The sequence below is a fragment of the Grampus griseus genome, assembly GCF_964374135.1.
Source record: "Grampus griseus genome assembly, chromosome: 14".
NCBI lineage: Eukaryota > Metazoa > Chordata > Mammalia > Artiodactyla > Delphinidae > Grampus > Grampus griseus.
Window position 1 is genome coordinate 29047607 of NC_139008.1, and position 15581 is coordinate 29063187.

General features: G+C 44.2%; 1 protein-coding gene across 1 annotated transcript in view; it reads right to left on the minus strand.

Annotated features, from left to right (window-relative positions):
- The window catches only part of SNX29 (sorting nexin 29), a 566576-nt gene that overhangs the window by 274270 nt on the left and 276725 nt on the right, over positions 1-15581 (minus strand). Inside the window, exon 15 of the mRNA XM_082671124.1 lies at positions 11340-11446. Coding sequence (XP_082527250.1) covers positions 11340-11446 — 107 coding nt within the window. The remainder of the gene's footprint in view (positions 1-11339; positions 11447-15581) is intronic.

The window sequence follows — 15581 nt, forward strand, 5'->3', positions numbered from 1 at the left end:
AAAATTAATTGAAATAAAAGAGGCATCAGAAGAGCCCTGCCATCTGAGCAAGTGCCTGGGCTTGTGTGTGTCAATACAGCTTACGGCAGCGATTGTGTCTGTCAGCCAGAATTTCTTCCCATCATCCCTCCTCATCCTTCAATAACTCCCTTGGGTGTGACAAGCTCAGAGCTAGCACGCTCGTCGCTGCTTTCATCACCGTGGCTCCCCTTAGAGTTAAAAGTTAGAGCCAGCCAGCCAGCAAGGCCTGGTTCTGTTGCAGCAGAAATAGAAATGTTTTCCCTCTCCTGAGAACAAGGAAAATAAAGGGAACGGTGCCAGGCTAGAGAGGAAACATAACCTGGCCTGAAAGAGTTAATCAATCCTAGTTTTATTTTAACTGTTACTAATCTATAGTGTCTGTTGTTAGATGTGTCCTTCACAAAGCTAACCTGTCACCCCTAATCCTGTGTAATTTACATTCTGCACCTGGTATTTGCTCCCCCTTTGCTCTCTTGTAGCAAATCACCCCTTGTAGCTGTTTGCTTTCCAGAAGGGAGCTCCCACACTGATAACCCAGAGACTAATGGACCCCATTACTGGGTTTCCTGACTGCCAGCAGTGACTATTTTGAAACAATGCAAGAAGAAGAAGAATGCAAGATATTCACTGTTTTGATCTTTATCACTCACTTTGGACTGTGAACTCCCCTGTAAGAATCCCTGTAATTCAGCAGAGTGGGCGCACAGTTCTTGAGGCGCTAGTCTACTGTGTCTTCCCTTTGCCTGGCAAAGAAAATAAAAAGCCTCTGTATTTCTTATCTTCCAAATCTCTGTCTCGGCATTTTTATTCGGCATGGGTGCACAGGGAGCCAAGATTTGACAACAGTTTGTGTTTCTAGCTAAGCGTGAGGGGAAGAGCACTAACTCTGGAGTCAGCCAGCCAGGGTTCCATCCTAGGTCTACACATGAAGCCCTGTGACCTTGGGCCGGTGACTTGTCATCTCCGAGCCTTAGATTCCTCATCTGTAAGGATGTAGCAAACATTAGATTAGACAATCCAATGTGATGCTATTAGCACAGGGACTAAAAGTAGAATAAGCCCTCAACTTATGCTAACTGCTACTACCATCGTTGTCATCGATGTTTGGGGGTTGCTTTTCTCTAAGTAAATGTCACCAAAAGCCTAAGAGATCACAGAGTACCAAGCACATGACAGACTCTCAAAGAACACTGGTGGGAGACATTCTCTAGGATCAACAATCTAATTTCTTTAACTAATAAATTTCAAGTAAAGAAGAAAGGGAGAGAAGGGAAGATACAGATGGGAAACCTGCAGATTCAGAGAGATTTAAGAGGTCTATTAACGAATTACAATGTGTGGATGGACCCCATTTGGAAACTTATTCAAACATTTGTTTGGAATGAAAATTTGAACACTCACCAGATATTTGATGATGTTAAGAAATTACTGCTAATTTTTATTTAGGTGTGATATTACAGGATTTTTTTTCTTTTAAAAAATAGGAGGACCCTTATGTTGTATTAGAGATATATTTCACAATACTTTAGGAGGAAACGACGCTGTGCTTTGAACTTGCTTCAGCGTATCTATGAGAAGCTGGGGAAGTAGGAAGATGTGTGGACAAAGCGCGATTGGCCATGACTTGGCCACCATTGCAGTTGGGTGATGGGTACGTGAAAGCTCATTATATTCTTCGGGCTAGTCTTACATTCAAACTTTCCATAATAAAAATATATTTTGAATAAGGGAAGAGAATGTGAAGAACATATGTGTATATATATACATACACATACACACATGTATAACTGAATCGCTATGTTGTACACCTGAAACTAACACAATATTGTAAATCAACGATACTTCAAATTTTAAAAATAGAATATTAAAAATAAGAAGAGAAAACACACGCAAAATATTTTGAATAAAGTCCTGGACTGCCTGTGCTCTTCATTGGGGAACTAGTTCATTCACGCACAAGGGCACAGCAGAGGCCTGGGAAACCTGCAAGCCGTGGGGACACTGAAGCAGGAGATAGATGGGCCCCGAGTTAGACATGTACAACTAGCGTCCTGTTTACACTTCACAGGGCAGGAAAAAGTGGGTTTCGGGCTGGACACTTACAACTAGCCTCCTGTTTGCATTTCCTGAGACAGGAGATAGGTGGGCTTGAGGTTAGACATTTAAAATCAGCCTCCTGTTTGCTCTCCAAAATGGAAGCAATGACAGAGCCACGGTAAACAGCCAGGCTTTGTCTCTTGTGGATGTCCTAAGATAACAGTCATGGCAGGAACAGGGGCAAAACCCTGTTTGAGTAAAGGATCAAGGGATCTCCGCTTCCCCCCTCCTTGGGGCAAGGGAGACACCACACATGTGCAGAAAGGCTCCTTGGGGGTCAAAAGTCAGGGGACAACTCCAGGTCATGGTGACTCTTGCTTCTCCCAGATGCCTTCATGTCGTGACCCATCTTGGCTGAGAGGTGCCTGCACCCCTAAGGGGAGGGTCCTGAGACAAATTAGCCAGGGGGGGCAAAACAAGATGACTGGCTGGAAGTAAGACAAAGACCCGGAAAACTGTGCCCTTATAAAGGGTTTAAACTTCCCAGAGGCGCGACTCTCTCTGAGTTCACCCCTGCATCTTTCTGCATGTACTTTGTCTTTCCAATAAACTTTTTACTTTTCTCTTTACCTTCTGCCTCCTCACCTGAATTCATTCTTGACAAGACAGGCAAGAACTAGGGATCCAGGCCCCAGCTGCTGGCCCCTGTGGTCCAGTGGTTAAGACTCCCAGTCCGGACACTAAGATCTTGCTTCCAGCTACTGCTCGCTGCCGCTTACTGCTGCCTGCATCCGAAATCAACACCTCCTTGTCTCCAACCTATTCCATTTCCAAGAGTCAGGGCAGCCATGCTGGTGACAGGGCTATGGCTGATATTAACCGGAATTAACACAGAAAGCCAAGCAAAGGGGAGGAAGACCTCAGCTTGGCCATCTCACAGGAACTAGGTGCTAAGATTCCTTCCTCAGCAAACTGAGGGGGAGGAACAGGAAGCAAGGGGTCCTGCAATACTTTGATTTACTGTGGGCCGCAGTTCTCAGCTCACAGCTCCCAAAACTCTTGGAATTTCCTAAGTGTTGAGAATGATGAAGGTGTCTTTTTTGTTATGTTAATAAGATGACTTTTAGAAGCACCTAAGGATGGGGGCTGGGTGCCAGGAGAACCAATCCTGTGATTAGAAGGTTAGAACTTTTGGTCCTACCCCCTGGCCTCCAGGGAGGGGAGAGGCGCTGGAGATTGAGTCAATCACCAATGGTCTAAGACCCAGCAATCCCACTCCTGGGCATATACCCTGAGAAAACCATAATTCAAGAAGAGTCATGTACCACCATGTTCACTGCAGCTCTATTTACAATAGGCAGGACACGGAAGCAACCTAAGTGTCCATCATCAGATGAATGGATAAAGAGGATGTGGCACATATATACAATGGAATATTACTCAGCCATAAAAAGAAATGAAATTGAGTTATTTGTAGTGAGGTGGATGGACCTAGAGTCTGTCATACAGAGTGAAGTCAGTCAGAAAGAGAAAGACAAATACCGTATGCTAACACATATATATGGAATCTAAGAAAAAAAAAATGTCATGAAGAACCTGGGGGTAAGACGGGAATAAAGACACAGACCTACTAGAGAATGGACTTGAGGACACGGGGAGGGGGAAGGGTAAGCTGGAACGAAGTGAGAGAGTGGCATGGATATATATACACTACCAAATGTAAAATAGATACCTAGTGGGAAGCAGTCGCATAGCACAGGGAGATCAGCTCGGTGCTTTGTGTCCACCTAGAGGGGTGGGATAGGGAGGGTGAGAGGGAGACGCAAGAGGGAGGAGATATGGGGATATATGTATATGTATAGCTGATTCAGTTTGTTATATAGCAGAAACTAACACACCTTTGTAAAGCAATTATACTCCAATAAAGATGTTAAAAAAAAATCACCAATGGTCAATGATTTCATCATTCCTGCCTCTGTAATGAAGCTTCTATTTTTATGGATAGGACAGGGTTCCAAAAGCTTCCAGGGTGGTGAACACATGGGGATCTGGGGAGATGGCGTGGCTAGAGAGGGCATGGACGCCCGGTGCCCCTTCCCCATACCTGGTCCTATGTATCTCTTCCATCTGGCTCTTCCTGACTTATATCCTTCTACAATATACCAGTAATCTAGTGAGTAAAATTTTGAGTTCTGTGAGACGCTCTAGCAAATTCATCGTCTTGGGAACCTCTGATTTATAGCCAGTCGGTCAGAAGCACAGGTAATAATCTGGGCTCACAACTAACTGGTGTCTGAAGTGGAGGGTGATCTTGTAGGACTGGCCTCTTACCTGTAGAATCTGATGCTATCTCTGGGTAGATAGTGTCAGAATTCAGTTGAATTCTCAGACACTCCGCTGGTGTGGGAAAGCCTACACACACACACACACAGACACAGACACACACAGACACAGACACACACAGACACAGACACACACACACAGACACACACACACACACACACACACACGAATTGGGTGAGGAACCATTTTTCAGGCCCCCTAAAAGGTGCTCTGTTAAAAGAAGTCAGTCAGTCAGTCTCTCTCTTTCTCTCTGATATTCCAATCTGAGATTTCCTAGGACTGGCATGGGCCTCCTTTAGAAGATTTTTTAATGGTATTGTGGTTTTGTTTTGTTTTGTTAAGAGCTCTTATATTTTACAGATACAGCCTTGAAATAGGAGTGGAATGATATGAAAACTCAGGTTTGCTTCAAAATACCACAAGAGACTGGGAGTAGGATGGGACAGAGATGATGCAAAACTGACCAGGAGTTATTAACGGTCGAAGCATGATGATGGGTATTTAGAGGCTGATTAAACCTCTAAATTTTCCATTTTTGTATCTTTTCCATAATAAAAAGATTTTAAGAATTCCTTGGAGATTTGGCCTTGTTAGTCATTCACACTTTAGTGGGAATTACCCCTATCCCTCCAGAAGGGAGAACTCCTTACCAATTTTCATTTATACATAACAATTTTGCTTCAACACCCAGTTTTGCATGGTGAGCAAACTTTGTTCCCCTGACAAGGTGAGAGCCCGGTCTCAATCCGCTCAGTATCATGAGATATTAAAAAACAAAAACAAATTCACATCAAACTCTTCATTTTGAGCAGCAGTTTAATGGAGATGTCAGCTCAGAGTTCTGTATCCTGAGTCCTTACACAGAATGCAGTCTTTTATTTAAAAGCCTGTTTTCTTTTGCATAAAAATGACTCCCAGATATATCAAGAGTGTTGGAACCCATTGGTGCCAATTTATGAAGCCAGGGCTGGTGGTATAACTGCCCCCAAGGTCCTGGCTGCTTCAGGAACTTTTCCATTTTATTAAAATGATGGTCACATTCAGAGTTTTCCACAGCGTGTGATTATGAATGTATTTTTCACCAGCTTGATGCTTAAGCTAACTTTTCCATTAATAGTAACTCTGCCATCATAATGAGAACAAATGCCGCTTACACATTTATTTCACCCATGAACAAAATTCAGGGGCTAACTACAGTCACACAGTAAATGACAAGTATCCTATAATTTGAAAAATCAGTCAACAGCTAGCTGAGTCCCTCCACACAGGAGGAAGTAAAGATCCGTTTGCTGAGGATGGACTGGCAGTATTGTACACAGCACAGAGGCGAGCAAACAATGGGGAAGCAGGGCTGTGATCAAGACTTAGTACAGTATGAAAAAGGCAGAACAAAGGAGCCCCAAAGGAGAGGAAGAGGAAACAGCATCTATGGATTGCAGACACTTACAAAACTTCACATGAACTAAGGTATTTTGGAGGTAAGTAACAGAGACAGATTCTAACCTGAGCTACAAAGGAATTACTGTAAACAGTCAGGAAGTTAGGAGAATCTGGCCCAGAGAAGGACCTGAAACCAGAACAGCTCTGGCCAGTTCACACAGGAACAAATGGAGGGTCATCAGGACCCAGTTACTGAGTAAGTGGCCTCTGAAGGATTCTCGCTGCTCTTGCTTAATTTAGGAGTTAAAGCCCCAACTGCCCTGGCTCAGGTCACATGCCTGCCCTGGGGCCAAAGTAGGGCAAAGTACCTAAGATCTACTCTCCTAGCAAGACCGCAAGACACGGTGGGGTCATCATTCCTCCAAAGGAAATCAGGACAGAAGGAAGAAAAGAAAGCACTCCTGTCCACTACGGGTACTGAATCTGATTCTTTATATTTAATCCTCAAAGTAACCCTACCAGGAGGTATTACCAGCTCAACTTTACTGACAGAGAAACTGAGGCTTAGAGAGGTCAGGTGGCCTGCCCAGGAACGAACGCATGGCGGTGAGGGACCAATCTGAACTGAGTCTGACATGGGACACCTGTGCTCTCCAAGCCATCGGGCTGCAGGAGGCGACGCAGGACCAAAGTCCAAATGCCGCCAACAATTCTACACTTTTCTTGATGGCAACTGCTAGAAAGGAATGGAAAAATCTCCAGAGACGAATCCAAACCAAAAGGATTGCACTTGCGGGAGGTAAAGAGGAACCTTAGAGCAGATCTATCTGGGACGTGTCCAGTATCTTTTATCCTCAAAATCCCTGGTGAGAACAAATCCATTTCCTCTAATATGTAGCTCTTCAGGAGGGATGGGAAGTGGACAAAAGAAATTTCCGAGTGTCATAACTAACAACCCCAAAGAAAAGGGGAGGAATGTTCTAGAAGCTCCAGTTAGGTGCCCAAGCTCTGCAAGACTGCTGTTAAAGACACAGCTCTAGGAGCCCAAGAGGCAGGCGTCACTCTATGTCTGCACTTCTGGCATGTCAACCCTGTTTCCTAATTATCATAACGGACGTGTCTGCCTCACCCCCCAGGCCTGGAGCTTCCCCAGAGGCAGGTAATGTGTCTTGTTCGTCTTTGTAACCTACGACAAGCCTTGGTTACACAGATGCTACCCATGAGTGAAGCATCAATAACTTTACAATAAAAAAAAGAGGACAAACTCAGTCTAGGGAAGAAAACGCCACTTGAGGAACGTCTCAGCTTCAGACTCACATCTCTCGTGGCTCATCTCCTAGAATCATCAACTCTACTGCTCCCAGGGTAGGGGAGGCCACTGAGGGTAGAGAAAGGAAGTTGAAGGCTGGACCCTTAGGAGGTAGTCAGTAAATATGTGCTACATGAGACGGTAGCGCCCATCTTTCTCTCAAGATCCCCTCCAGACTCTCCAAGCTCAAATTCCCCCTAAAACTGACGGCCAGGAAAACGTGTGCCTCCCCCAAAGAGCCGTGCTTCCTCTTATTAGATACGGAGTCCCTTCTGCCAGGAGGCTGAGTTACAGGGGTGCCTTGCACAACCCACTCTCCACCTGAGAGTGGAGAGAAGTCCATCCATCACTCTTTAAACATGACCCCGAACAGCCGAACCCACTTGACGGACCGTCACCCCCTTCGATACTTACAGAGCTCCTACTGTATGCTGGAGCCGAACGAGGCAATGAACATACAGTAAAAAAAAAGATAACGTCCTAGCCTGGCATTCTACTGCAAGCGGCTTCAGAATCGAGTAGGTCCGAGCACGGATGGGAGGCGTTCCCTCCTCCTGCAGTAACTGAGGGTGTGGGACGAGGCCCCGCCAGCACCATGCCAAACGGCCGACGTGCCATGTTTCTGTCAGCTACTGCTGGCAACCCTCACCTCCCTCCACGTATTCTCTCAAATGGGACGAGTGACTGGCCCTTCTCTTAGGTGTCTCTTTTTCTCACTGAGCCTGGCCTTCCAGAACACAGCAGGACGATGGGTTTGGGTTCTGGTGCTAGATGGCCTGAGGGATTCGGACCCAGTTCTGCTTCTTACCAGCTGAGAAATCTTAGACAAGCTACTTCACGTCTCAAAACCCCATCTGTCAACAGTACCTTCCCTCGAGGAACCCTGCTGAGGATTGCAAGAGTTCATCGACGTAAAGACTTAGCACAGTAACCAGAATTGAAAGTATGCGCTGATGGCTAGCTGCTAGTATTACAGCGGCTCTTACATAATGAGTGTTTTGATAGCAGTGTTCTTTCCCTGCCAGATTAACCTACACCTGCCAGAATTCTCTTTTCCCTCTTGTTTTCAAAAGTTGACCACAACAGGGTGTCAGGAACAATCTTTGCACAATCTTTCCTGTCCTGGGCCCCTGATTCTCACCAGCTACTACATACGGTGTTGCTTTGGGTTCTGAGCTGTCCATGCAGCGTGCTGTGTATGTGTGCAGGGAGGTGGAATGGTTTTAATGCTTTGAAAGACACCTAGAGAAAGAAGGTTCAGGAACTCCCTTTTCATTGGGATGAATCACAGAAGAGTTATTCAATTGTTGGGGTATTTTAAATAGTCATATTATTTAAAGTGATATATTTTTCTTCCTTTGCCCTTTCGAAATGGGAAGAGCAATGCCTCAACTCTTCCCCCTCATCCTTTCACTACTCCACTCCAACACACGTTCACAACTCTTTCTTGGTAAAAACCAACCCATTAATAAAATGACAGCCGAGCATCACGAAGAACGGGTTTGATTAATGCCAACAAAGAGGGTTCGGCAAAAGTCGTGGTGAAATGAAACACTAATGTTATTCAGAGATGAGAGATCACTGACAGGATCTCACTTTGCAAACAAAAACAGAATGAAAAATCAGTGCGGCGTCGTAAATGCCACTGGAGGACCATCTCTGCTTCAACCTCACCTCTCTCCCAGCTTGCTGACTACAGCCATCGACTCCACTGCTCCCAGCGTAAGAGGATCACAGGAGGACGTGAAAGAAGGCTTACGGCTGGCAAGAGAGTCTTTTACCCTGATGTGGGAGTTCAACACCTACCTCTCTTGCAGGCAACAAGAGCAACGATGCAAGGGGATCCGACAGTAACTTCACATCACACCTGGATCTTCCCCGCACATCGCAGCTGGAGTGCAGTGAGGTGGTGAGGCTTTCTCATGGTCAAAATGGGTGGTGGGGGCTTCCCTGGTGGCGCAGTGGTTGAGAGTCTGCCTGCCGATGCAGGGGACACGGGTTCGTGCCCCGGTCCGGGAAGATCCCACATGCCACAGAGCGGCTGGGCCCGTGAGCCATGGCCGCTGAGCCTGCGCGTCTGGAGCCTGTGCTCCGCAACGGGAGAGGCCACAACAGTGAGAGGCCCGTGTACCACAAAAAAAAAAAAAAAAAGTTGGTGCTGACAGGGCACCCAACCAACACTGAATCAACCAACCAACCAACCAAGCAGCCGGCCCAAGAATGAACTACAGTGTTTCCTCAGTGGGTCAAGCAGCCAGTCCCTTCCTCCCAAGCCCCTCCGAGTTTCTGACGAGCATGTCAATCCCCCAGATCACTGCCCCAGGCCCGGCACCCAAAGGAATCCAGAGACACGAGCACTGGTCTCTAAGCTGTGCGGGTCTGACCACATCCTTACAAGTGGACACCTTGCCCTGGTTCTCCTGAAGGGACAGAAGCTCCCAACCCCCTTTCACTCTGGTAAGAACCCTTCACCCTTCCTAGCTCAGCAGCCCTTCCTTCATTCAGCAAACCAGAGCCACCCCTGTCCCAGGAGAATTTCAAAGACTTTCACTCAAGGGCTATTTAGCTAAATTCACCGCCTGTCAACAGTCACTGAGAATACAGTGATGAAAGAGTCTCTGCCATCCAGAGACCCGGAGTCCACTAGGATTGTCACAGTTCTGAGGGTAAGGGGCCCGCTCCCCTCTCCACCCAGGCTTTCTGCCACAGCCAACTCTGGTCTCGTGATCCCTCTGAATGAAGGTCCACGGATGGGCAGAGTGGTGGGCAGAGACGCTGCAGGGACCACCTCCCCCGTGCCCAGGCCCTCCCACCCCGGTTTTTAACTCCTCACCCAGTCGCCTGTTTGGCTGAGACCTTGGCTTGCTTTCCCTTGAGCTCACCTGAGTTAGAACTCAAGTTGCTTTTAAAGTCAGCTCCCTTCTTTCGAGGTCATTCAGAGACAGAGGAAACAGACCACAAGGATGGCAGCCTGAACCAGAATGAGCTCAGGGGCTGCTCCTCAAAGGCCCTACCCCTGAAGCCCACCCCAGGTCAGGCACATCTCCACGGCAACTGTAGGTGTTTTTCTGATTCCAAAAATAAAACTTACTCACCATAGAAGATTTAGAAAGTACTAAGTATAGGTGTATACTTTTATGTGTGTATGTACACAAACAGACATGACTTGTAATAAATACTACCACCACTAGATCACCACGACACATACACACGCCTGTATATATATTAGTTACCTAATCAAAAACCTACTCTCCCAGCTTTACCATTGAGTATGGTGATAATTAATGGTTTCTGACAAAAGCATCTGATCATACCAAAAAAGGACCTTTATTCTTCATGTACCGAGAATATTTTATCAGATGTCGATGATGAGTGTTACCAAATGGACATTTTGGTACCTATCAAGATAAATATCCAGTTTTTCTCCTTTGATTTATTAATGGGTGGACTTGATGGATGAATTTCCTAATGTTAAACCATCCTAGAAATCCTAAATACATTTTAACTTTTTATATATGTTGTTCCTTTAATATATGACTGAATTTGACAGAGCGATACCTTTCTGGAATTGTTACGTATCCATGCATAAACGCTACCAGTCTATACTTTTCTTGTTTCTGCTATCTCTGTCAGATTTTTTATACTGGAGTGATACACACTTGAACCAAGGTACAGATATAGATAAAAAATGCTCTAAGAAAATATAAATAGTGAAGGGCTTTTTGTATACACCTTGAAGGGTGCCCTGAAAATCACCATAGAACCATCCAGGCTTGCTGCCTTCTTGGGATACAGTTCTTTCTTAACTTTTATAACTTTCTTCCACAGATTTTTTTGGTCCCTTCAGGTAGCCTGCCTCATCTTCAATGAATTTTGATACTGAATGCGAGCCTAGAAAACAGTCCATCTCATCCCTATTTCCCCATTTCTCAGCACAAAGTTGTATGTGATATTCTCTTCTGTTTTGAATATTCTCCAAACCCAAGGGTACAGCTGTTTTCTTATTTTTCACGTTTTCTCTCTTATCTCCTTGCCACAGGTTTCTAATTAAATGATATTTTTCAAAGAACCACGTCTTTCTTACTTTTCTCTATCAACTGCAATGGTTTTACCATTTTGTGTTTTGTTTGTGGGAGGCGGAGTGTGTGACTGCTTGTTTTGCTGACATCTGTTTAACAGGCTGGGCCTCTGTCTGACAATCTCCAAAGCAGCCGATGTCGGGAGTAAACGCGGACTCTGCCACCCTTACCTCAATGAGCTTCCTTTCATAGGAGCTGGCTAGTTCCTCGGCAACTTCTCCCGGCTTCTGGTCCGTAACTGTAACTTCTCCATCGACATTCCAAAGATTTGGTACAACTTTAGGAAAAGAAAGACATTCCATAAGTATTGTAACAGTAATCAAAAATAATTCTCCCATTTGAAAAAAAAAAAAATCTTCTTTTCCAAATGGCTTCTCCAGAGAGAAAGCTCTTGTTAAAGGAGAAAAAAAAGATCACAATTACTAATTACTTCAGCATTGCATCATTTTCACAGAAGTACAATAAATCAAATGGTAAGCTGTATTTAAGAACAGCAATAACTGTCCTAGAGACAGATGCACAGGAGTCTGGGGAACAATCCTATAGCTACTTTCCATTTCAGGGGAAAACAGACAATGTTTTGGCAAATATAAGAGCCTACACTTACATCTTTTATACTGGTCAAATTTCTTTTTCTCCAACAAAAAATTTTCCAGGAGATAGCGCCTGCCTAGAGCCTGAAGTGAAATGGTAATGGGGCTCAGATTATATTTAGAACCAAGGAATCTTCTGGAAAAACTCTAAAACCAATGCACAATGACAATGCAAAGACATCTTCATGAGATACTGACTTTCAGGTCAGCACAAGAATTAGCACAGTATTTTAAGGAACCTCCATACCCTTTTCCATAGTGGCTGCACCAATTTACATTCCCACCAACGGTGGAGGAGGGTTCCCTTTTCTCCACACCCTCTCCAGCATTTATTGCTTGTAGACTTTTTAATGATGGCCATTTTGACTGGTGTGAAGTGATACCTCATTGTAGTTTTGATTTGCATTTCTCTAATAATTAGTGATATTGAGCATCTTTTCACATGCCTGTTGACCATCTATATGTCTTCTTCAGAGAAATGTCTATTTAGGTCTTCTGCCCATTTTTTGATTGGGTTGTTTGTTTTTTTTATATTAAGCTGTATGAGCCAAAAACACGAGTTACATATATCCGGAGAAAACTTTAATTTGAAAAGATACATGCACCCCCATGTTCATAGCAGCATGATTTACAATAGCCAAAACATGGAAGCAACCTAAGTGTCCACTGACAGATGAATGGATAAAGAAGATGTGGTACATATACATAATGGAATACTACTCAGCCATAAAAAAGAATGAAATAATGCCATTTGCAGCAACATGGATGGACCTAGACATTATCATACTAAGTAAAGTAAATCAGACAGAGAAAGACAAATACCATATGATATCACTTACGTATGGAATCTTAAAAAGTGATACAAATGAACTTATTTACAAAACAGAAATAGACTCACAGACAAAGAAAACCAATTTATGGTTACCAAAGGGGAAAGGAGGGGAAGGATAAATTGGGAATTTGGGTTTAACAGATACACACTACTTTATATAAAATAGGTAAACAACAAGGACCTACTGTATAGCACAAGGAACTGTGATAACCTATTATGGAAAAGAATCTGAAAAATATATATATATATGTATAACTGAATCACTTTGCTGTACACTTGAAGCTAACACAACATTGTAAATCAACTATACTTCAAAAAAAAAAAGAGCAAAGTAGATGCCCATGGGCATTGTTTCTACTATCAGGTATATACCCACATATGCTCACTTTGTAGAGAAGAGTAAAAAGATAAAAACTGGGAAAGAGCCAGATAATTCCAAGATAAGTAGAAGGAGAGCAGTGGAGAACTCCTGCACGAGCAGTTAAGACCCAGTAGTGTGACTATGGATTCACCCCACGTCTGAAAACAAGCATCAGGGATGCAGATGTAGATGCCTGTGTGTCCTGAGATGAGATTCCTGGCTGCCCCGTCAAGTGTGATGAGACGGCAGTGAGGCAGAACAGGAAGCTAAGGTGAGCCCCCCAGCGACTGGGATTCGAGAGACACGGGCTCTGGTCAGGCACTGAGGGAGAAGTCAACACGGGGAAAAGCTGAGCAACAATGGGACTCGCTGCTGGGCCTGAACTGACCACTGGCTCCACCTTCAGCCCTTCACGGAGCCTCCATCAGGCCACGGCTGGTCAGGGCCCCGGAGGTAGCAAGGCCCCTGAGTGACGACACAGAACATACTGGAATAAAACCCTAAGTGGTTTCCATCCCAGCAGTGACTATAGCTCCAGCCACTACTTCAAGGAGTGACCCAGTAACAACCTGTTTAAGTTGACAGATTGAACATGTTAATTTACATTCACAACCTCTCAAAATCTCATTAAAATACCAATTAAAAATAATTCCTTCTAAAGGCACCACCCTTAAAGAAAAAGAGAATGAGAGAGAAAACAACACAACAAAATGTTAGAAGCTGAGAAGAAGGTAGGTAACTGGTGAGGAACCTGACAGACCTGAGAAAATTTCATTCTCAGCTACAAGTGGGCAACTGCAAAACACAATCTGATTAAAGTGAACAACTTGCATAAACTGCTAACACGAGACACTTCTAGAAGCGGAAGTGAACACCAGCTAAAAGTCCAAAGAAGGGATAAAAGTCTGCCTTAAGAAGCAACTAGCAGAAGACTAGGGGTTTATTCTCCAGAAAAGGTTAAAAAAAACCCCAAAAAAACCCAGTAGCTGCACCTGAGTTGAAGGTAGGGGTATCTTACTAAAAACAGAGGTAAAAATAATACACACTGAACTTCTGAAGTTTTGCCATTCTTCTTCCCTCCCCACTCCCAGAGCAGCAGACATCAGGCATATACCTCTAAGCAAGGGAACAGAAAGTAATTTCCTAGGAATCTACCAGCCAAAGAGGAAAGGGCTCAATGTGGGGGGTTTTCCGGGAAAATGGCACAGCCCCTCCATCAGTGTTTTAGTGCCCCACTCCTACATCTGACAAGACAGCCAGAAATCACCTTACATTTGAGGCAAGCACCTAAGATGAAAGACAGGGACCAGAATACACAAATAGAGAAATCAACATGTAGGAAAGAAAAATTATTAAGTGAGAAGAACATTTCAAAAGCAAACTACCGGTAATACTCCCAGAGAGAGAGGAGAAGGTGCAGTTGAGAAACGGGAAGAGGGAGACACTTGAAAAGAACACACAGAATGTATAAAAGCCCTTTGGAAAGCAAAACTATGACAGCAAAAATGGAATACCACGTATAAGGGATAGACGGTAAAGAAATTTCTAGAGAATAGAGCCAGAGGATGACAAAATGGAGAACAAAAAAGGAAATCAAGAATTACCAAATGAGAAGCGCTCAAGAAAGAAAAAATAACTCAGAGAGGAGGAAGTCAAAGATACAAGTCAAGAAATGTCCCAGAACCACCAGCCATGAGTGTTGAAGCTGAAGAGCTCTACTGAGGATAAGCCTGATGAGAAGCGATGCTCACGTGCTCACAGTGAAATTCCACAACACAGGAGACAAAGAGGAGAGGGTACAAACTCCTGGAGTGGAAGCAGAAGTTTTACAAAGGACAAAAAAAATCAGAAATGGCATAGGATTTCTGAACAGCATCACTGTAAGCTAGAAAACAATGAATCTTCAATGTCCTGAGTGGAATTATTTCCAACCTGGAATGATCTACAAAGCCAAACCATGTGAGAAGCGGGTAAAGGCATTCACAGACATGCAACCTCTCAAAAATGTTACCTCCCACCCAAAGAAGAGAAGAAATCCAGGAAGAGGAAGACAGAGATGCCAAGATATAGGAGATCCAACACAAAAGTGAGTTTGAGAAAATTCTTAATGATAACCAAAGTGGGAAGAACCTGCAGGCCATCATGGATAAACGGATAAACAAAGTGTGGTATGCCCATACAACGGGTTACTATTCAGCTTTAAAAAGGAATGAAGTACTGACACAGGCCACAACATGGATGAACCTTGAAAACATGATGTTAAGTGAAAAAAGCCACACGTGATGTTAAGTGAAAGGCCTCATACTGCATGATTCCATGAAATGTCCAGAGTGGTATTGATTTCCAAGGGCTGGGAGGAAGGAGTGATGGGGAGTGATTGCTAATGAGTATCAGGTTTCTTTCTGGGGTGATAAAAAATGTTCTGGAAACAGAAAATGATGGTTGTACAACCTTGTGAATATACCAAAACCACTGAACTGTGCACTTTAAAGGGGTGAACTGTATAATATATGAATTATATCTCAATAAAGGAGGAGTGAATTGGAGAGTACAGGCCCACAGAGTAGTCAGGCTTCTTCCAGCTACAGGTCAGAGGACCCCAGGACAGACTGCCTCAGGATGCCAC